Raw genomic sequence first — 21,356 nt, 5'->3', positions numbered from 1 at the left:
TCTCTAGTAAGTGCAGGATCATCTGCCCAGGCCAGAAAATAGAAGTTATCCCAGACTCGTCTCTCTCCCTTCGGCTTCTCCTCCCTTTAGCGCCATGTGATTTCACCACCACTCCTCACTTCATACTTGGCCTTTTAGTGGATACTAATGAGTAGTTCATTACTAGTAATTCATGCTTAGTTAGTAGCACAGCAGCCCTTTGGAGAGAGTGAGATCTAGCTAATGCTGGAAGAGAGTAAATATCCAACAGTCTTTATTTTCTTTCCACATTTTATTACTTAAGATCCTGACCTTCTATGAAATAATTTTATGTTTACTGCTGTTATAAAAATCAAAAGTTTACATGGTGGCAGTTATACAATAATTCTGTGTAATAGAATATATCATAACTGTATCATTATTTCTGTAATTATATGGCAAATACTTATAACTACATGATAATTTCTGTGTGATGTAAGAAAATGTTGCTATTTTGAACTCTTTTAGGTAGAGCAGATTGCCCATATTATGCTAAAGCAGAACTTCTGGCAGATTATTTACAAAAGAATCTTCCTAATTTTCGGATACATAAAATTACACAACATCCTCATGTTTGGGAGGTAAGAAGCCTTTCTAGTGTGTTAAACTCACACACTCACAAAATGTGTTCTAATTTAATGAAATATTAGCCAGTGTATCAGATAGGCTTCCAATAATAAACGTTCACGTACTACTGCTATTTTAACACTAATAAAATAAATTTCTACTTACCAGTCTCAAAACATTATGTATTTTTTTCCCCAGTAGCTAGTAGAACAAATGAGGCCCTAACCAATCAGTAGAATAAATTTCGCTATTTTTTCTCCTAGAATCCAGGTAACTTATATTATCGTTTTTAACTTTTCATTGTCCTTCATCTGATTTCTAATGACACGAGACACTACCATACTGCTGCGTAAGAGGGCTCAGCCAGCCCTGAACTCTGAAGCTGGGTGGCCCTTCAGAGATACTCTAAATACAGGCGAGGGGGCTGGGCTTTTGTACTGGCACAACTAACAGTCCTTGGATGCAGGCTGCCCTTGGGGAAGGGACTTAACTCTAAGCAAGGGAACCTCTCTGAGGTCGGTTCCTGTAGAGAGACTCAGCACTGAGCCATCAGCAGCCAGTGCACCTGGTGGCCCAGGCAGTGCGTGTCTTGGTCATGAAGAGGAAAGCTGAAAGACATATGACAGGATCTGCTACAGTTCACCAGCTGTGCCTTGTGGATCCACATTCTCCAAATAATAATTTCATACCATCTGGGAACAGCTTTTCTGAGGTTCTGGTTGGCGTCTTTCCCTGAGGAAACTTTACAAGAAGATGGTTAGTCAAAAGAACCATAGTCTCCACTGCATATCATTTTAGGGCTGTAACTGACGCTCGTCACCTTTCTGTCTACAGCCCAATATCGATCCCCCTCCTGCTCTACTGGTCTAGGTGACTTATGAGGCATAATGAACTAGACCTGTATCCTTAGGGGTCTGAGTCCTAGTTTCTAGCACATGCACATTTGCTGTCAAAACTGAGCAAAGCAGTACCAAGGATTCCCCAATGGATCACCTAGATGCCAAATATTCTTTTCTGCCCACATGCCCCAGATCAGCCGTGGCATTTACTCCTTCCAGGATGGTAACTCCTTCCCTTGACTGCTGTCCCTTGGCACAGGAGCTCCAAGTGACCAAGCAGAAGCCATAACTTAAAGTTTAATGGAACTCTTCCTGACAGAACCACCCTTGCACCTCTGGAACTTAGAGCCTCCAGACCCATAGAATCTAGAGTAAGTAGGTTAGGGGAGCACGAATTCTCCAGGTGGGTCACTGGGAGTGATGGTAAGCAGGATCACTCTTAATTCCATCTCCTGGTTCCTGGATCCATATATGTCACCTATTGGGGAAAAAGCACTATATTGATTCATGGTATATATTGCATCCTGAAAGACAGTGCTTTATCCCTACAAGGTAGCAACCTCTAAGCACCTCCAGTGGGCTGTCCTATCCCTCTATCAGTCTGCCATGTGATGTGATTTATGATAGGGCCAGTGCATCCCATGGTTACATGCCCAGTTCTACACATGCTTTAATCCAAAGTGGTTCAGAGTGATGTTACACAGGATCCCGTGTTGCTAGGTTGAATATTTTGTAAGCTCTTGGGCAGGGTGCTGGCCAAAGCCCCACAAGCAGGAAAAGCAGTTCTTTACCCAGAATATTGATTGTGATTGTCAGTGCAAAGCCTGGTCTACACAAACCAGATTGTTGATTCTAGTCAGGATGAATCACTGCCCTTTCTAGGCTGAAAGGGGTGAAATGTAATCACCTTGCCACCAAGAAGCTGGTTAATGTCTTTGAGGGATAGTGTCATTATCACTGGGTCAGTGTTGGTCTGTATTACCATCACAGTGGACATTCAGCAGCAACAATGGCTAGATCAGCTTTAGTGAGTGGTGGCTCATTCTCTAGGGCCGTAGCGTAACCTCTGTCTCTTTTGTGAGCCCACTGTGCCTTCAGCTAAGTCACCTTATCTGCTGGTTGTCTCATGCTTTTATCACAATATAGATGTTTTCTGGTGGGCACTGTCCCCAGCCTCTTTTATTTCAGGATTCTATCATCCCAATCCCCAGGGAGTCCAGCTCTAGAACAGCATGTCCTTTAATAGCCCTGGCCAGTAATGGATATCCATACCAGGCTTCTCAGTGATGCTGAAAACATATCACCAGCACAGTTCTTATCATTTTGATGAAAGTAGTGTCCCCCAGGCCCTTCCAGAGAACGTAACTGACTAGTAGGTTCCATACTTCCATAGTAGCATATCCATACCAGCATGCCCACTTTTCTGAGCTTTTTGATTCCTTCTGCTATTGTCTTCCATGGACGTTCTGGCATTTCCATTTCATTTCTTGTGAACCATCACTTTCTCCAAGCTTCAGAGAGCCATTCTAGAAACATGTTACCACTGTCTTCTGAGGTTCTTGCCAGGATATATACCACTGAGTTGTAGAAGAGTGATTCATATTGATAAATTCTCCCCTATCCGACAGTATGTTCCATTCTTGATTCTGCACCCTCAGGGTCCAGACCTATACATTCACTGGTCAGGCTGTATAATGACTAGGGGAACCATGGTAGAATCCTCACAGCAGCATTATTTGCTTTAAGGGGTGATAAAGGCACAGAGATCTTCAGCATAATCAAGATAAATTAGTTTCTAAGATTTCATGTGTAAGGTAGTCTCATTACACATGCCTCCAATGGCAAGAATGCTATCATGTACTTTACTCACAAGAAAATTGCTCTCTAGCTCTACTCAGCTCTTGTCATTGGAAAGCCTGGTCTACACAAACCAGATAATTACGATTTAAACTTTTCCTAATGAATATTATTAACATCCATAGATGATTTTTAGCTCATTAATGCAGTCTGAATGACTTAAACTATACCCACATATTTGGAAATCAGGGTCAAGTTTACGTGGCCTTAAGACTGGAAATATCTCATAGAGAAAAGCAAGGGAAGAACCAGTTGAATTTTTTGGATATCAGAGGAGTTGGGACACTTGGCTTTTCTTTTAAGCTCTCCACTTTCATTCACGGTCTCCTCAGCAAAGAGAGCAACTCTCATTAGGTCAGCAAATTTGAAGAATCATCTTTCTGATTTGATCAATTTGTTACTTAACTCACTACTATTTTCTGCATATACCTTTTACAGTGTAAAGATGTCTAAATTTTATTATGTATACTCAGTGGTAGTAAAAAAAACAAGCTAGTTTGTGTTTGAATTCTGAAGTATTGAACTAAATTCTGACACCGATTCAATGGATGACGTGTCTTGGAATATCATTCAATAGGAGTGGCTAGAAGATTTGTGTGAAAAGAATAAGTGGAGTCACAGAAACTCCCCCATCATCTGGAGAGAGCTGTTGGATCGTGGAGGAAAGGGGTTGCTTTTAGGAGGCTATAACGAGTTCCTGGAGTACGCCCAGGTATGCGAATTAAGTTGGTTTATTTGCTCAAAACATTATCCTTCTCTCACGCTGTTCTTCAAATGTCTTGCTTTCCAAAGTATTCCCTCGGCTCTCTTTTTACGCTCTTCTGGCTTTAAATAAGAACTTCCCATTATAATTACTGTCAGCTAATTATGTATTCTTGGTGTTGACTTTTTCTTTCCTAATATTTAGCTTTACTACGGTGTCACCTCTAGCATGACTACTGAGCTGATGAAGATAATTGCTCAAGAGAACCTGGAAGCACATATAGAAAAAGAACTGCAGGAAGAAGTCAGGAAAGATCTTGTCAATCCCTTGCAGGTCTGGATCACCAGGTAGCACAGTCAAACTCCAGGATTCGTGAGATTGGGTGTTTATATTTAGAAAGAACAATAGTGTGGGATTAAGTCCATGATGGAAGAACATCTGAATGTCAAGTTTGAGATTTGTATGGATAGATAGATAGGTAGATAGATAGATAGATAGATAGATAGATAGATGCATATATATCCCTCAATATAGCTTCATATTTGTTTTATTTTTTAAGATTTTTGATTTATTTATTTTGAGAGGGAGAGAGGGTACATGTGCATGGGCTGGGGGGGGGGGGTGGGCAGAGAGAGGGAGAGAGAGAATCCCAAGGAGGCTCTGCACTGACAGTGTGGAGCCTGATATGGGGCTCGATCCCACCAACAGCAAGATTGTGACCTGAGTTGAGATCAAGAGTTGGATGCTCAACCAACGGAGCCACCCACGTGCCTCCATATTTAAGCTTTACAATATAGGTGTGTGTATGCACACACACACATGCAATCGAAGAGCAAGGGTATAGCAAAGATAAGTACTTTGATAACCCCATCTCCAGCTCTTGTCCCCTCAGTCTGTGTCTCTCAGGCCCTCTGCTGCTCTCATTCTTGCTCTTTGCCTTGCTGTCCTTCCTGCCCTTTCCCTCACTTTCTGTCTCCTCCCCCACTCCCATCTCATTGCCCGCTGCCTTCCCCTCTTCCCCACTTGCTAGAGCTGACGTTGACTCTTCCTTGGCTCTTCCTCTGTCACCTCCCGTTGTGTGCCTGCCTCACTAACCAGTGTTGTGGCTGGACCAGCCTGTGGTTCTTACCGTGACTGCAAGACACCCTCAGCAATAACCGTCAGGAAACTTTGGACAAAGGGGTTTGTTACTTATACCTCCTGGAACTTACATGGCACACCTTGAGCCACATGGTGATGTCACTGTTACAGAAAGAGAGAAAGAGAACATGTAAGCATGCGTGGGCCTGGGGCTCTGCTTTTCTTGAGGCTGAGAGTGGGGGGCCTAGGGTTTTGTGGACTCACTCTGGATTGCCGAATTTAAAACCTAAGAGTGGAAATTTAAAGCTTGGAAAGAGAAAAAACTAGTGGCCCAGATGGTCAGCTACCCAGATACTTGCTGAATTGTGGACACCGACCCATGATGCCTAGCCTATGCTGATCCTAGCCTTCTTTGCAAGGATTTAGAAAAGATAGCCCTTTCCTCCAAAATGTCGTTACTTTGTAGATAAGAATATAAAGTAGAAAAGAGCTATGGTTAAATAAAACTTGTTATTTCTTTACCTTTTTAAGACAAAATGTAAACATGTAATCAGAGTGATATGACACCATTCTTTTAAATTCTGCTTTCTGCATAATCTATTGTATTTGAAACTTTTGAAACAGGTACATTTCTTATTTGGGGATTGTTTTCAGAGGGCCAGAGTAAGGGATTAGTAGTGAGCCTTTTTTTGTTCAACTTTTGCTTTCTAGTCTTAAAAAGTCTATGCAGCTATGGACGCTGATTTAAGCTATTAGATCACCTGATTACTGCACATGCTGAAATATCTATTAAGAATAAAGGCTTAACAGGGGCAAAAGGTTTAACTATTCATAATCTGGCTTTGCATTTTTATTAGTGCATCTGTCCCTGCCTGCTACAGCCTAATTCCCATTTTGGTAAGTGGCGAGGTGTTCGGAATGCATACGGAGATGAGCATAAATCTATTTGACAAAGAGCAGGCGGAAGAAGATCTCCACCTTCTCATGACTGAGACTCGGAACCTGGTGGCACCCTTGCTCCGGAGCGTCTCCGTCTGCACCAGAGTGGAGGAGGCCTTCCGCCGGGCCCACGTGATCATCATCCTGGACGACAGCGCCGACCGGGAGGTGTACACTCTAGAAGGCTGCATCCGAAGCAGGCTTCCTCTGTGTAGGCTGTTTGGACAGCTGATTGAGAAAAATGCTCACGATTCCGTCAGAGTTATTGTGGGAGGAAAAACCTTCGTGAATCTGAAAACAGTTTTGCTTATGAGATACGCCCCAAACGTGGCACATAATATCGTCGCTGTGGCGCTAGGGGTGGAAGGCCAAGCCAAAGCCGTGCTGGCCAGAAAACTGAAAACAGCCCCCTCCAGTGAGTGAGCTTCCGTTTCTGTTTCTGGTTTTAAACAGGGTGATCTCAAAGCAGCTAGGAAGAACACCATACCCGTTAGGATTTTTCTGGGTAAACTTATTGTGTGATCTGACTATTGTGCAAACTGGTTTTTGGTTTTTGGTTTTTGGTTTTTTACTGTTTTTAATGACTGGCTGACTTTGTCCATCATTGTAAAAATTAGTAAACAGGGGCATTCGGGTGGCTCAGTCAGTTAAGCGTCCAACTTCGGCTCAGGTCATGATCTCACAGTTCGTGAGTTCGAGCCCCACGTCTGGCTCTGTGCTGACAGCTCGGAGCCTGGAGCCTGCTTCGGATTCTGTGTCTCGTTCTCTCTCTTACCCTCCCCTGCTCACCTGCTCATGCTCTGTCTCTTTATCTCTCAAAAATAAATAAAGACTAAGTTTTTTAAAATAAAAATTAGTAAACAAACGTTTCATATAAGACATATTTTTCAAGCTATAATTTGAAACCTAATGTTCCAATTTTCCATTATAATAGTCAACTAAGGTAATCAGTGTTTTTTTAAAAAAAAATCGGGTGTATTTAAGTGGTTCTACCTCACTTCCCACCTGTGTGACCTTGGGCAATCACTTAACCTTGCCTCAGTTTCCTCATCTGTAACATGAGGATGTTAATAGCACTTACCTCCTGGAACTGATGTGAGGATTCAAAAAATAATGTTTCCAAAGTGCTTGGAAGAGTGGCCAGCATGTGGTAGACATTTGCGAGGGTATTTCACTTATCCACAGGATTATATCTGAGCTGTTTGTGATTCTGTTGGTCTTTGGAATGGCAGGCATCAGAATCCTGCGAGGATGAGACCAGTTCAGAAAATGGATTGGTGTATTTTTTTTATTTTTTTTTTTAACATTTATTCATTTTTGAAGGCAGAGAGAGACAGAGCGTGAGTGGGGGGAGGGGCAAAGAGAGAGGGAGACAGAATCCAATCCGAGCTGTCAGCACAGAGCCCGACGCGGGTCTCAAACTCACAAACTATGAGATCATGACCTGAGCTGAAGTCAGCCGCTTAACTGACTGAGCCACCTAGGTGCCCCGGATTGGTGTATTTAAAAGCGGGGTGCTGTATTTAAAAATGTTTATTATATTTGACAAATTTCAGCTATTGGGTAAAGGAAAGAGAGACATGAGAGGGACGGCAGTCGATTGGAATTGTCAGCGGAGTAGCAACAAGAAACTCAGCACCAACAAAGACATTGAAGCAGAGGGACCTGAAATCTGAAAACCATCAAGGAGAATCATTTGGGGGAAGATTCCAGATGCCAAGGGGGTAGCAGACCTTTTCAGGATATCCCTTGAGTTCAGTTCACACATAACCCTGTTTCTCAGACCATGTGCATTGGCTTAGTTGGAACTCTTTCTGTTGCAGGTGATAGAAAGTCCACTCAAAGCAATTGAAGTCAGATCATTTTTTGTGGGTTTTTTTTTTCAGGCATAGATGGATGCTGGGGCTTAAATGGTCATGTCAGGTCTAGCTGGTTCTCTCTCTTGACCTATCCCTCAGCCCTGCTTTCCTCAGCGTTGGTTTGATTCTCAGGCAGGCTCGTTGTAAAAAGTGGCAAAGTGGCCACGGGTGTCTCCAGACTCATACATTCATAGCTTAGCCACCCCAGTATAAAGAGGGTTTGCTTTCTCAAATGTGCATAAGTTGCAGGATAATATCTCATTGGCCGGGCTTGGACCATTTGCCCATCTCCAAAACAATTGTTGTGGCCAGAAATCTGGAATCTGGGTCTCGTGCCTATTGATAGACCTGAGGGGTGAGGACAGCCCCACCCAAACCATATGGACTGAAATTGAGAAAGGGTAGTTATTTATAGGAAAACCAGGATGCTGTTAAAGAAAAACATTAGGAAGAAATGTTAGGAGAAAAAACAGCAGATGTCCACTATGATCTTCTCTCACAGAGCTATAAAGAGCCTGAAATCTGATAAGCAGAATTCTTCTTCCTACCGCCCGCCTTTGCACACAACTGCGTGAGAGTGTGATACTTGGAGCTGATGCAGCTGTTTTAGGACCACGTGGGGCAGGCCAAGAGAGTAGCATCTTCTGAGCCGCGGAGCGAACCCCCGTGTCACTGCCTACCTCAGCCTGTTATTGTAGAAGAAAAGCGAATTCCTTCTAGTTAAGCCAAGTCACAAGGATATTCTGTGACGTGAAACCAAACGGCAACCTTCCCTCGTGCAGAACAGTAAAGAATGTAATCTCCACAGTAGGAAGTAGTGTGAACTTGGAATGAAGTCTTTAAGCAGATAAATAAGTGAATCAATCAACCAATCAAATTACTTATTTTTCACTTTGGATACAATATCCTTAAAAGATCCCCAGTTTTAGAATCATATTAAATCTTAATCACTCTTTATCTCTGACCCCTATCCTCTTATTTTCCTTCATAGTACACATCACTTTGTATAGTAGTTTTGTCACCCGCTCCCCTCCACCCCCAGAATGTTGCAAGGATTTGGGCTCATTTGTTTTCTTCCAAACGTACCACCTAAAAGCACCTCACACATAGAAGCCAATTCAATTAGTTGTTGATTAGGACGTTCCTGGGGTCCTCTGATTATAACACCCTCATTCTGCTGGAAATGAAACCAACTCAGGGGTTAAGTGATTTGCCAAAATGTCTATTCCAGTGTAGAATCAAGGACTCTGTCAGAACCAAAGCAGAGAAAAAGTTCTCTTAATGGCAAGCAGAGTGGTAAAAGGATCACACCGGTGCTACGATTTTCAGTAGTAGTTCTCTGAGGGAGCATTTCAGTATTTCTTGAATTCAATGATATGCCCGTGCCCTACACAGAGCACGATTAGGCATTGCCAAACCCCGATGATTAAGGAACTTATCCATGCCATTTCCACATTTTGGGGGACCATAAACTAAGATCATCTTCTAGCAAAAAGATCAATCAATCCTAAGACAAACGCACAGTCAAAAAATAGACTGCCGGCAACTTTTTTATATTAATGCTCATTATTATGTTAAACATTTTTTTTTTTTCTTCACAGGCATCAAAAATGTGATAGTTTGGGGCAATATTAGTGGAAATAACTACATTGATCTGAGAAAAGCCAGAGTTTACAGATATGAGAGTGCTATTTGGGGACCTCCTAACTATTCACGTCCTGTTTTGAGCTTGATTTTTGATAGGTATGGTATATTTTTAAGTCAAGTATACTAACAGTGTTGGGTAAATGTATAATTGTTGTTATAATCCTTTAAATCATCTTAGAAATCATTGTACAAAAATAACTTGACATTATTCACACCCACCTTTGTTTATGTGCTCTATTGAAGAAACATAGAAAATTCCACAGAATATCAATCAGTCAATCCCCATGCCCAACTTATCTGATTTTGCAATTATGAATTTTTGTGTTAGACTATCCTTCAAGTAGCCCACGTACTCCTTTAAATTTGTCTCTAAAGCAAGCATACGGAAAGTGAGTCTTCATTTAACACAGAGACAGAGACATGTATCAAATTGAAATCGGTGGGAACATTTTCAAGAATAAGGAATTAAGGTGGTGAGCGGGCCCAGGCCCGTGCTGGGTGCTCTGTCCCAGGAGAGGCAGAACCCAGAAGTGGTGAAGAGCATGGTCTCAAGAACCAAGCCACTTGGATTGGAATTCTCAAGCAGCCACCTATTAGCTGTGTGACTTCAGAGACGTTCCTTAACCACTCTAGGCCTCAGTCTTTTCGTCTACAAAGTGGAAATGGTCACATAATATGAGCCTTTAGGGCTGTTGGGAAGATGAAAGGGATCAGCACAGGCAAAGCACTTAGACCCAAGCCTGCCCCAGTCAGCACCCCCAATACGATGGGGTGGGGAAGGGGAGAGGAGGAGGAGTGACTCTGAAGTGTTTTTTTTCTAAGCTTTGCAGCCCTTTTCCAGTTGCAGCATTTCCTTCCCATTGCCCCTTCCTCAGATCAGAGGCTCTTCACCCGTGCCCAGAAATTATGTGCCCTGAGCCCACTCTCCTGCAGCATGCTTCCTCTGGGTAGGAGCAGGGTCTCATGGAGCTATCTCCAGCTGGCTTAGCAGGGACAGCCATTCAAGGCTTTGTTCTAGTCTAGCGGAACTACTCCCTGAATTGAAACGTTATAGATTCTAACGACTTAGTTATTTCCCCGGTCTCAATGTGAATAGCTCAAAGTCTTATGATATCATTTTATTTAGGATGAAAGAGACCACTGGTTCCAAAGATAACATCTACATATAGAAGAAATTCTTTGTAATGGAAGTAATCGTTCTTGCAGCCTTTGACCATGTTTGTGTGTTTCATATTTGTTATCATGTTTTTCATTTGACGCTTTGGGATTCCTTTCTGCTACGGTTCGTTACTTTTCCACTGACTTTTTATGAGATTGAAGAAGCTTGAATACTTAGATCCTTGACCCAAGGAACATTCTTTTTCACTTGCATTCCTCCCTCCATTGTAAAATTGTTTCTTTGTCTCCTTATAGGGAGTGGGTAAACGGACAGTTTGTGGCAACTCTCAAAAAGCTGACTGAGACAGGAAAACAATTTGGAAGCATCTTAGCTGCACACAGTATAGCCACTACGTTGAAATACTGGTACCAGGGCTCACCTCCTGGGGAGATCGTATCTTTAGGAGTACTAAGTGAAGGTAAATCTGTTTTGTTTTGTTTTTAAACCTTGTATTATTTTCAAACTTCCAGGTATGCTCTGTGCTCCTACTTCCGTTTCCCCACCTCCTGCCTGACGTGATCTATAAACTGTCCGGACGTCCAGAGTTCTATTGCCATTTATTCACCATGCATTCATTCAGTTATCCATTCAGAGACCCAGGAGTGTTTGTGCGAATGCACAGGGAGCACACAGGGATCAGACCTGGCCTCTGCCTTCAGGAGATCTCGAGCAGAGTAAGAAGAGCCAGCTAACAGCAACTAAACCATTCCATTAAGTTTTTCTCACTGCATCCCCGCTGAGGAAGGGAAAGAAAGGTTGATTTTAGGCAGATGGCAGGAAGAATCAGGACAGACTTCAATAAGGAGGTGACACTCCAGGAAGCCTTCAAGCTTGAGTAGTGTTGCTGTGGCAGACAAGTGTGGGAAGAACATCTTGCAGATGCCACAGGAGCAAAGGCACAGGGGCAGGATCCAGAGAGCACAGCAGGACACAGATCTCAGGTGCCAGTGGAAATGTGGAAAGCCTGCTCTCCAGCCACAAATACCAGACATGCATTTTTACAGCCTCACTGCTTTCATCTGCTAAAAACCATTTCAGAGGACTGCTACCATTTTTGCAAAGTAGAAAGAGCGAACAGTTGGCGTTCTGTGTTCTGTGGGTTCTTCTATCGAAAGCACCTCTTTCCTTTGTGTTTTATTTTCTCCCTGTGCAAACTCATTCACGCCTAAAGCTTCAGGCTTCACTCTCTGCTGAGCTGCAGCCTATGAAAACATTGCCACCTAGATGTCACTTCAAACCAAACTACACCAAACTGAACTGTCTTCCTCTCCCATGTGATCTACCTCTTCTATTCCTTATGTTATCAGGAGAACCACCATCTTCCCTGTTATTCCAGTGGCTGTAGTGCAGCTCAAGGTAATCCCCCCAAGCCCCCCAAGTCAGAATCAATCTGTCTGTCCTCTGTACACACATAGCATGTTGTTCCTCTGTCAGACAGCATATTCCAGCCTGCCCTCACTGGTGGCATGGTTGATTACATACGTCCCCACCATTAGGGGGCATATACCCTGAGGGCAGGGCTGTGGCTGGGTCTCCTCCTTGCTGCTTCACGGTTAGACACTCAGTGGATCTTGTTTCGGTTGCAGTTAAGGTGAGAAGCACCCTTTTACTGAATGAGGTGAATTCAAATCAGCATGTGACCTTTTTTTTTTATAGTTCTTTTTTTTTTTCAATGTTTATTTTTGAGACACAGAGAGAGACAGAGCATGAGCATGGGAGGGGCAGAGAGAGGGGGAGACACAGAATCCTAAGCAGGCTCCAAGGCTCCGAGCCGTCAGCGCAGAGCCCGATGTGGGGCTCAAACTCACAAACCACGAGATCATGATCTGAGCCGAAGTCTGATGCCCAACTGAGCCACCCAGGTGCCCCTAGCATGTGACCTTTTTAGTGTAACAGGCATTTAAAACCTTGTCTTTATTTGTAAACAGTTTGATTAAGCTGTGTAGGAATTCACCAGTAAGCAATGGGATCAATATTGGAGGTGAGGAGCACATAATCATTATCTCCCTGAAATATATAGGTAAACTCTCATATGTTGTCCACCTGTAAGGCTGGCTTTTTACAGATAAAAAAGAGACTGAACAGAGAACCTGGGATGCTCTCTAAGGAAAGGCCTTTTAGATCCCAGTTTCTTGACTATCCTCCCATTTTTGTTCTACTGACAACATTTTTGATGACCAGATGGCAAGAATAACTTTCTCATTTGATTGACTCACAAAAAAAGGGGGAAGTTTTATCTGTATGTTGTTCAGTTAGTGGTAAGTATTGTTGATCTTTTTATTTGGAACACATCCAAACTGAGCCCTGGGAACTGCGGGGAAGTCATCCACTTTCCCGTCCATCCCCCCCCCCCGCCCCCCCCCCCCCGGCCCTCACACCAGAGCTACGGACCAGCCACATTCAGGCTAGCAGAGCAAGGCCAGGTGGACAGATGCCTTGGAGTCTTGGGCTACTGAGGTGTCAAGGAAAGGCCACAAGGAGCAGACAAAAGGAATCCAGAAAAAACGGAGGAGAAAGACTGCATTGGCCCCTGAAGCAGAGGCAGGGGGTTTGAACCAAGCCAGAGGCAACAGAAGGCACAACAAGAGGAACAGTAGTTCTTCTTTCGGAGGGAAACACAGAGGAGAGAGTTGTCAGAACTTGGAGAGGTGCTCAGGCAATACTTCTGGAGTAAATGTTTCAATCTTCCCAGGAGAGGAATTGCCAGAAATATAGTTCCGCCATTATCATTAAAAACCATATACGATGTCTGTCCTTTTCTACGGTGCTTAATGTGAAGGGTTTATTGTTCTGAGCACTTTGTTTTGCTTTGCTTTGTGTTTGCTCACTGCAGGCCAGTTTGGTATTCCTGAAGGTATCGTCTTTTCTATGCCTGTAAAATTTGAGAATGGAACTTGGGTGGTTCTTACGGATCTCAAAGATATTGAAATCAGTAATCAAATGATGACCAGAATGACAAGTGATCTAATTCAGGTAATGTCCAAATAAATACAGGAGCGCTGACTGATACTGACTATAAACTGATTTTCTCTGGGCCAAGGCAAATGCTGATCTTCTGTGCATCTTATCCCTAAAAACAATAAGAAGGCAATAAGAGTTTGAAGAAATCAACAGAAGAACACTACTCATTAGGTTATATAATTTCTGGCATGTTAAAAATATTTGTTGGTTACCGGGGCACCTGGGTGGCTCAGTCGGTTAAGCGGCCGACTTCGGCTCAGGTCATGATCTCGCAGTCCGTGAGTTCAAGCCCCGCGTCGGGCTCTGTGCTGACAGCTCAGAGCCTGGAGCCTGTTTCAGATTCTGTGTCTCCCTCTCTTTCTGACCCTCCCCTGTTCATGCTCTGTCTCTCTCTGTCTCAAAAATAAACGTTAAAAAAAATTTTTTTTTAAATGTTTGTTGGTTACCTAAAAATCAAGACTCAAAGTGCTTTTCTATTGAAGAATGATTAAGTTAGCAATTGTGGTCATTTACTTCTCTGATTATAAAATTTTTCAACAGGAGAAACTTGTTGCACTTGGAGATTTGATCAGCTTCCAGTCCTATCAATCAGGTAATCTTTTAGATGTGACATTTTATTGAGCTGTTATTAAAAGACTACTAAAATAGTTGTAGAAATGAAATATTACTCAGCCATCAAAAAGAATAGAATCTTACCATTTGCAATGATGTGGATGGAGCTAGAATGTATTATGCTAAACAAGTCAACCAGAGAAATACAAATACCACATGATTTCACTCATGTGGAATTTAAGAAACAAAACAGATGAACATATGGGAAGATGGGGAAAAAAAGAAAAGAGAAGAGAGAGAAACAAACCACAGAGAATCTTTTTGTTTATTTTAAGTGTATTTACTTAAGAGAGAGAGAGCATGCACATGCGAGCAGGGGAGGGGCTTAGAGAGAGAAAGAGAAAGCATCCCAAGCAGGTTTCTTGCTGTCAGCACAGAGCCTGACATGGGTCTTGAAGCCATGAACCATGAGATCATGACCTGAGCCAAAACCAAGAGTCAGATGCTCAACTGACTGAGCCACCCAGGTGCTCCACAAGACACTCTTAATGACAGACAACAAACTATGGGTTGATGGAGGGAGGTGGGTGGGACACAGGCTAGATGGGCGATGAGTATTAAGAAGGGCACTTGTGATGAGCACTGGATGTTGTATGTAAGTGGTGAATCACTGAATTCTACTTCTGAAACCAATATTGCACTGTATGTTAACTAACTAAAATTTAAATTAAAAAAAAAATAAGATCACCATAATCATCCATGAAAAAATAAAATATTTGTTGAAACTGAATCACTATTTGAGATTGGTAACTATAATCTACATTTTATCACATTTAAATGAAATTATTGACAAAATAAACTACCAAGTTCAGTGTGTCCTTTGAAATAAAATATCTCATAAGAATGCTAAAGAAATTACCTCTTAAAAACACTATGACCTTGGGGCACCTGGGTGGCTCAGTTGGTTGAGCATCTGACATCAGCTCAGGTCATGATCTCACAGTTCATGGGTTTGAGCCCCACATTGGGACTTTGCGCTGACAGCGCAGAGCCTGCTTCAGATTCTCTGTCTCCCTCTCTCTCTTCCCTGCCTCCACTCAGGCTCTCTCTCAAAAAGAAACATTTTTAAAAAGCTTTAAAAAAAAGCACTATGACCTTATAAATGCGTATATCATAAGTATTCATTTCCCAGGGCTGCCATAACAAATTACCACAAACTGGGGGGCTTATACAAGGGAAACTTACTCCTTAGTGAATAAATGAGACTAGAAGACCTACAGCAAAGTGTTGACAGGGTCATGGCCCCTTTGAAGGCTCTAGGGAAGCACCCTTTCCTGCCTCTTTGAGCTTCTGGTGGCAGTGTTTGGCGGTCTGGGCTATAGCCACATCACTCTGGCTCTGTCTTCACATGTCAGTCTTCTCTGTGCGTGTGTCTGTGTTTCTTCTCAAATGGACACCAGTCATTGCAATCCAGTATGACCCCCTGTGAACTTGATTAGATCTGCTAAACCTTATTTCCAAATAAGGTCACATTCACAAGTATCAGAGATTGGGACTTCAGCATGTCTTTTTGGGAACACAATCCAACCCACAACATCCCATTCACTTTTAGATCACTTAAAAAAATTTTTTTTTTAGTAAGCTTATTTTTCTCCTGGGCAGTTTCTCGAATCCTAAACTGACGAAATGTTATCATCTTTCTTTAATCTCTAAATATTGAAAATATTTAACAATCAGTGTGGCACAGATTTCACCCAATCTGCCTCTTAGAATGAATTAACTGGTAAAAAGAACTGGGCAGTGGACAGAGGACTTCCTTGGTCCAGACTAGAGAAGTTTTAGTGAGGTCAAAGCATTGCCATAGGGGAAGGGCAGAGAGACTAGACCTCAAGGAAAAGAGATTCTGGGCAGAAAGGTGGGTTTTGGGAATTCAGACCTGGTTCTGCCTGGTAGTCAAGTTACCAGGAATGGGCCAAAGTCAATGAAGCCCAAAGACAGCATGGAATCCAAGGGTATGGACTCAGAAGTCCAAAGAGCAGTCGATTTTCACTGGAACTCTTTTATTCCCAGATTTTTGAGGCCCTCTGTGAGGTTTCCTGCTTTTGCAGGGTAGAGCTACAAATTCCTTTTCTGAGAATGGGGTATAAAGCAATCATTCTAAATTTGACTCCTTTGACTGGTAGTTAGTCCTAAATTTTCCATAATACTTGCATTATAGAGGGTTTTATGAAAAAAGAACAACCTGATTTTATGCTATTTTCATTAACAAAGGTCAAAGCATATATGTGTGTGTGTATACATATATATATATGTGTACATATATATATGTGTGTGTGTGTGTATATATATATATATATATATATATACATATATATATATATATATATATATTTGATTGATCTTGACTCTGTCACCTGAAGGTGACCTTGACCAAAACACTGTTCCAGAGATTCCAAGATCAGAGCATTAAAAATAATCAGAATTTTGCTGTTTGAAGATCTCTGCTTATTAACATATCAATGAGATGATTCATGTATGAGGTTTGTTTATTCTTTTCCATTAATTTAATACATAATTTCTTGACTTTTAGAAACTGACTTAGACGAAAGAGATGAAAAGACCACCTTACCAACCACATACACCAACCAGGAAAATCAAAGTCTCAGATGGTAGGTATATCAATTGAAAAAAAAAAAATGTCCTTTTAATCCAAGGTTTAACACTAAATTTTGAAGAAAGGAATTTGATCATCAATTAACCATGAAGGGGAGGTAAGCCTTTCATCACCCTTATCCTATATTCAAAAATCAGATCATATTTAAAATCTATTAAAACTTGTGAAGGGAATTACCAGCGATTCATTGAGCACCTTCTGTATGCTGGCCACTGTGAGAGACACTGGGGGACACAATAACAGAGTTATGGCCACGCAAACACGTCTTGGGAAAGGAGCCATAAGAATATTAAAAAGTAAATGCAAAGATGCACAATGAATTAAAAAGCTCAATAAAGCAAAGCAAGACAGGTCAAAAGTAAAGAGAGTACATAATAACTAATCTGGAAACTCACAAGGAAACGAGAGGTCCTTGTAATATATGGAGGAAGTTTAGTCATATCTTCAAATTTAGTTGGGACTTACAGTAGCTAAAAATAACCAAATGGTCATATATTTAGTTAGAAACTGTGCTAGTTCTGTCACACATGATGAAAATATTCTAGAGATTATTGTACAACAATGTGTACCTGGTTGATATGCTCGTGTACACTGAAAAACATGTTAAAAAGGTAGATTTCACGTTACATGTTTTTAGCATAATAAAAAAAAAGAAAGAAATACTAGGTTCTAGAGACACGAACATAAATCAAATGTTGTTCTTGCTCTCCAAGTGCTCACCATCTAGCGTGGGAAACAGCAAAGCTGACTTAAAACTACCCAATTGAGGGGCACCTGGGTGGCTCAGTTGGTTAAGCGTCCACCTTCTGCTCAGGTCATGATCTATATAGCTCGTGAGTTCGAGCCCCACGTCGGGCTCTGTGCTGACAGCTCAGAGCCTGGAGCCTGCTTGGGATTCTGTGTCTCCCTCTCTCTCTGCCCCTCCCCTGCTCGCTCTCTCTCTCTCAAAAATAAATAAAAATTTTTTAAAAATTAAAAAAAAAAACTACCCAACTGAGAAGGCAGTGGTATGCAGAGAGGACCAGGCATAATGGAACCACATTGGGGGTCTCCTGACATAGACAGGAGTGTTAGCAAAGGCTTTCAAGAAGAAACAAAATGGGAGTGGAGTCTGGAAGGATGAGTAGGAATTACTCACGTCATGTAGTGAAAAAGAAGCATGCTAAGAGGAAGAATAGAAGAGGCTGTGGGAGGTGCACCACCAGGAGACACATGAGCCAAGGAGACATGTCAGGTGACCAAGGCATGACCAGAAGTGTGAACCTGAGGCAGTGTGGAACTGTATTCAGAAGACATTAAATAGAGTAGCTGGGCTAGAGCAGAGGGTCCCAAGAGGATGAATGGAACTGGAAAAGGTGGATGGAGGACATCTCCAGTTTGGCTGAATGGTTGGCTGAGAGCTCAGCAAAACAGCCGGTGGATGGCCAGACAAATCACGGAATGGGTGGGTCAGGCTTAGAGAACTAATGTGGCTTTATCATCGTCCCCTAGAGGATGATCACGCAGCCCAAGTCAGTGTCTGCAGGATTGTGCTGAGCTCAGTCCCAGACAGAATAGGTACTTTAAGAGGCCCAGGGAGACAGTATCTGCAGGGATCAGAGTGTCAGCACTATTGTTCCAATGAGCCTGCTGGTGCTAAGCAGTACTCAGGAAAGGAGTGAGGGCTCCAAGGCCCTTGTGAGGGAAATGAGAAAAACTGGAAGACCTGTCATGATGAAGGTGACTGGCAGCTTTCCAGAACAGACGGAGAAAAGCCAAATTGTAGAGGATCTACTCCTGAGTTTCGACATCAGAACAATCTAAGTGGTTAATTAAAATGGTAGATTCTTAGGGGGCACCTGGGGGGTTCAGTCAGTTAATCAAGCATCCAACTCTTGATTTCAGCTCGGGTCATGATCTCAAGTTCATGAGTTTGAGCCCTGAACTGGGGTCTGCACTGGCAGTGAGGAGCCTGCTTGGGATTCTTTCTCTCCTTCTCTTGCTGCCCCTCCCCTGCGCTTGCTCTCTCTCTCTCTCTCTCTCTCTCTCAAAAAATAAACAAACTAAAAAAATGTCTTAATGGTAGATTCTTAGACCCTCTACTAAATCATAATCTTACGTAGACTGAAGAATGTTAGTGGTGATAACATAAAGAAAATGGGGTTGATCTCAGGTTGTTTCGGGGCTAGCTGTTGAATGAGCATCAAGAATCAAATATCACTCGATAGAGCTTTCCAGTGTGAGTTCGGTGAGTTGTCAAAAAATTTTGTGGGTGACAAAATCAGTATAACCACTGGCATTTTTTCCCTGAACTGGAATAAAATTGATAAGAAAAGAACAGTGAGAAGACCAGAATTTTCTTCCCGGTGCACTTGAATAGAATAGAAAAACAAAGATGAGTAGTAAAGATTAGAAAAGGGTAAGTACTGCTTCCTGTAACTTTTTTGTTTTATTATATGCACACAAGTGCACGTACTGGACTATAATGTAAAATACATTTTTAACTGTAAGTCCTGGTCAACAAAGATGGAAAAACACTGACCTAGAACATTTCAGAGGTTGTTATAGTCTACAGCCAATATGTTTTATTTAATTTTGGTCTCAGAATACAAAGATAGAATGTATTCTGATCTAATCCAAGATGAGGAAAAAGATCTAGTTATGCCAGACAGTAGGTCAGTCGAGTAAGAAACAATCTCTGTAGTGCTAATGGTCATGACTCACATTGTCCAGTCTTAGACAATAACGTTGCAGTCAGAAGAACATAGTCCAGCTCTTGAGATGCCATATGAAAGTGATCTGGCATCTGGCAGCTCCTAAAGAGCAAGGCTTTCAGAGAAACTTGGAATGGAAGAAACAACATAGGAGAAAATGAGAAGATCTGCAAAAATCAATGTGTTTTAGATACTAAAATCTCTGTTCTTTTCATTCTCTATTTACTATGGTGGGTTTTTCAGATGTGACTCCTCTAACCATCTCTGAAAACCCATACAGTCAAGCACCCATAAATGGTAGGTGGGAAACAAAACATTAACTAGTCCGTTTGTTATTCTATAAGTAGAACTGGGTAGAAGAGATCAAATTTCCCCCAGATACAGTTCTTTTCAGACCCTTTCCCCATCCCACATCCCCAGGTCCTCAACTTTGCTCACTGATGCTTCTGGAACCTACCTTCCTACATTTATAACCAGGGCTGTGTCAATGACAACTGAATCATTCCCTTAGAATGAATATGTAAGGAAATGGACACAGATAGATCTGTGAGTCCAGATTTTCAAAGTCTATAACCTAGTTGTCACGGTATTGTATGAAAACAAGGCTGATGCAGACTTCTTTGTGGTTGACCAGTCAGGATATTCACCCACGCCTCCACACTTTTATTTAAATGTCCAACAAAATGAACAAATCAATTGTACCTTCCATTCTGAAAATGTACAGTATGATGGGCTTTGAAGTGGGGCTCACCACAGGGAATTGGAATTGGTGCATAGATGAGAAGCAGGGCCAAGAGAATAAATGGAACTGACAACATAGCTGCAAACAAATTCGAGAATGGAAAGCAAAGGAGCCAAGGGACACTGCACATAGAAATAAATTAAGGTGAGGAGGGAGGCCAGAATTTAGTTTTGCTGTATAAAAATACCTAGCAATGGTCTCGTGGTTCAATGTCCCTCATAGATAGAATCCCTCTCACACACACACATGCTCCCTCAATTGAATCAGATGGAATACAGGAATCCAGGGAACAGAAGAAAGAGGAGAGCAACAAAAGCTAATACAAATATAGGTTATTAATAGATTTTTAAATAGTTATACCTTTTATCCTCTTCCTTTTACAGATTCTGAAGGCAAAACTATGGAAGAGCAATAGAGCATATTAGACCAACTATAAAGTTCTTTAGTAATGTAATAAACACGGAAAGACCCATGAATGTCTGTATTTAGGGAAGAATAATTTGAAAAGATTGGCTTTCATCTTAGACGATGTTATGCTAGACAACGATAGTGAGAGCACACACCCACGAAAAAGTGAGTCCGGTCATTTTGTGTTACCCGAATCCACCCATAGGTTTCCTTACTGTCCCATTTTCTCATACAGTTCGGTGTCAATTGCTATTTTGTAAACCACATTAAAATACAGTTGTCAGTCATTGCATCCTTGCCCATATATCCTTCTAGGAGAATCTGCTTCTTCCCACAGGCCATACCTAAGGCATGGACATAAGCAGCCATGTTTGCTCAGCTGGTCTCACCACCTTTGGCTTCATCTGATTGTACCAGAATAAACATACTTTACTCAGAGAGAACCAACTAGATTTTTTCTCTCTGTGTCCAAAAATTTGCACTGAGAAAAATGGATAAGTAACTTGGTGTCTGGATGATGGTAATGACAAGAAACTAGAGAAGGCCACACATTTCTGCTGTGAGGTCTTCAGAGCTAGTCAGGTTCACCACCTTCATAAGGTCTGGCTGTGTATCCTTTCTCCTTGGGTTTGCTTGGGATAATTATATTTACAATAAA

At 42.0% G+C, this 21,356-nt stretch overlaps 1 protein-coding gene across 2 annotated transcripts in view; it reads left to right on the top strand.

Annotated features, from left to right (window-relative positions):
• Positions 1 to 21,356, top strand: part of MDH1B (malate dehydrogenase 1B) — a 24,908-nt gene extending 3,552 nt beyond the window's left edge. The window contains exons 2-12 of one of the 2 annotated variants that reach the window (XR_446058.3): positions 487 to 599; positions 3,859 to 3,993; positions 4,189 to 4,331; positions 5,922 to 6,418; positions 9,464 to 9,605; positions 10,923 to 11,086; positions 13,502 to 13,641; positions 14,170 to 14,221; positions 16,772 to 16,850; positions 20,674 to 20,863; positions 21,036 to 21,356. Coding sequence is in view for 1 of the 2 variants with exons in the window: in XM_007089948.3 (XP_007090010.2) it covers positions 487 to 599; positions 3,859 to 3,993; positions 4,189 to 4,331; positions 5,922 to 6,418; positions 9,464 to 9,605; positions 10,923 to 11,086; positions 13,502 to 13,641; positions 14,170 to 14,221; positions 16,772 to 16,850; position 20,674 (1,466 nt within the window). In the remaining variant the exon portion in view is untranslated. Of the gene's footprint in view, positions 1 to 486; positions 600 to 3,858; positions 3,994 to 4,188; positions 4,332 to 5,921; positions 6,419 to 9,463; positions 9,606 to 10,922; positions 11,087 to 13,501; positions 13,642 to 14,169; positions 14,222 to 16,771; positions 16,851 to 20,673; positions 20,991 to 21,035 lie in introns of those variants that run through there. The other variant, XM_007089948.3, reaches the window with a different exon arrangement.

Source organism: Panthera tigris, chromosome C1 (genome assembly GCF_018350195.1).
Source record: "Panthera tigris isolate Pti1 chromosome C1, P.tigris_Pti1_mat1.1, whole genome shotgun sequence".
Taxonomy (NCBI): domain Eukaryota; kingdom Metazoa; phylum Chordata; class Mammalia; order Carnivora; family Felidae; genus Panthera; species Panthera tigris.
This window is presented reverse-complemented; position numbering and strand designations above follow the sequence as displayed.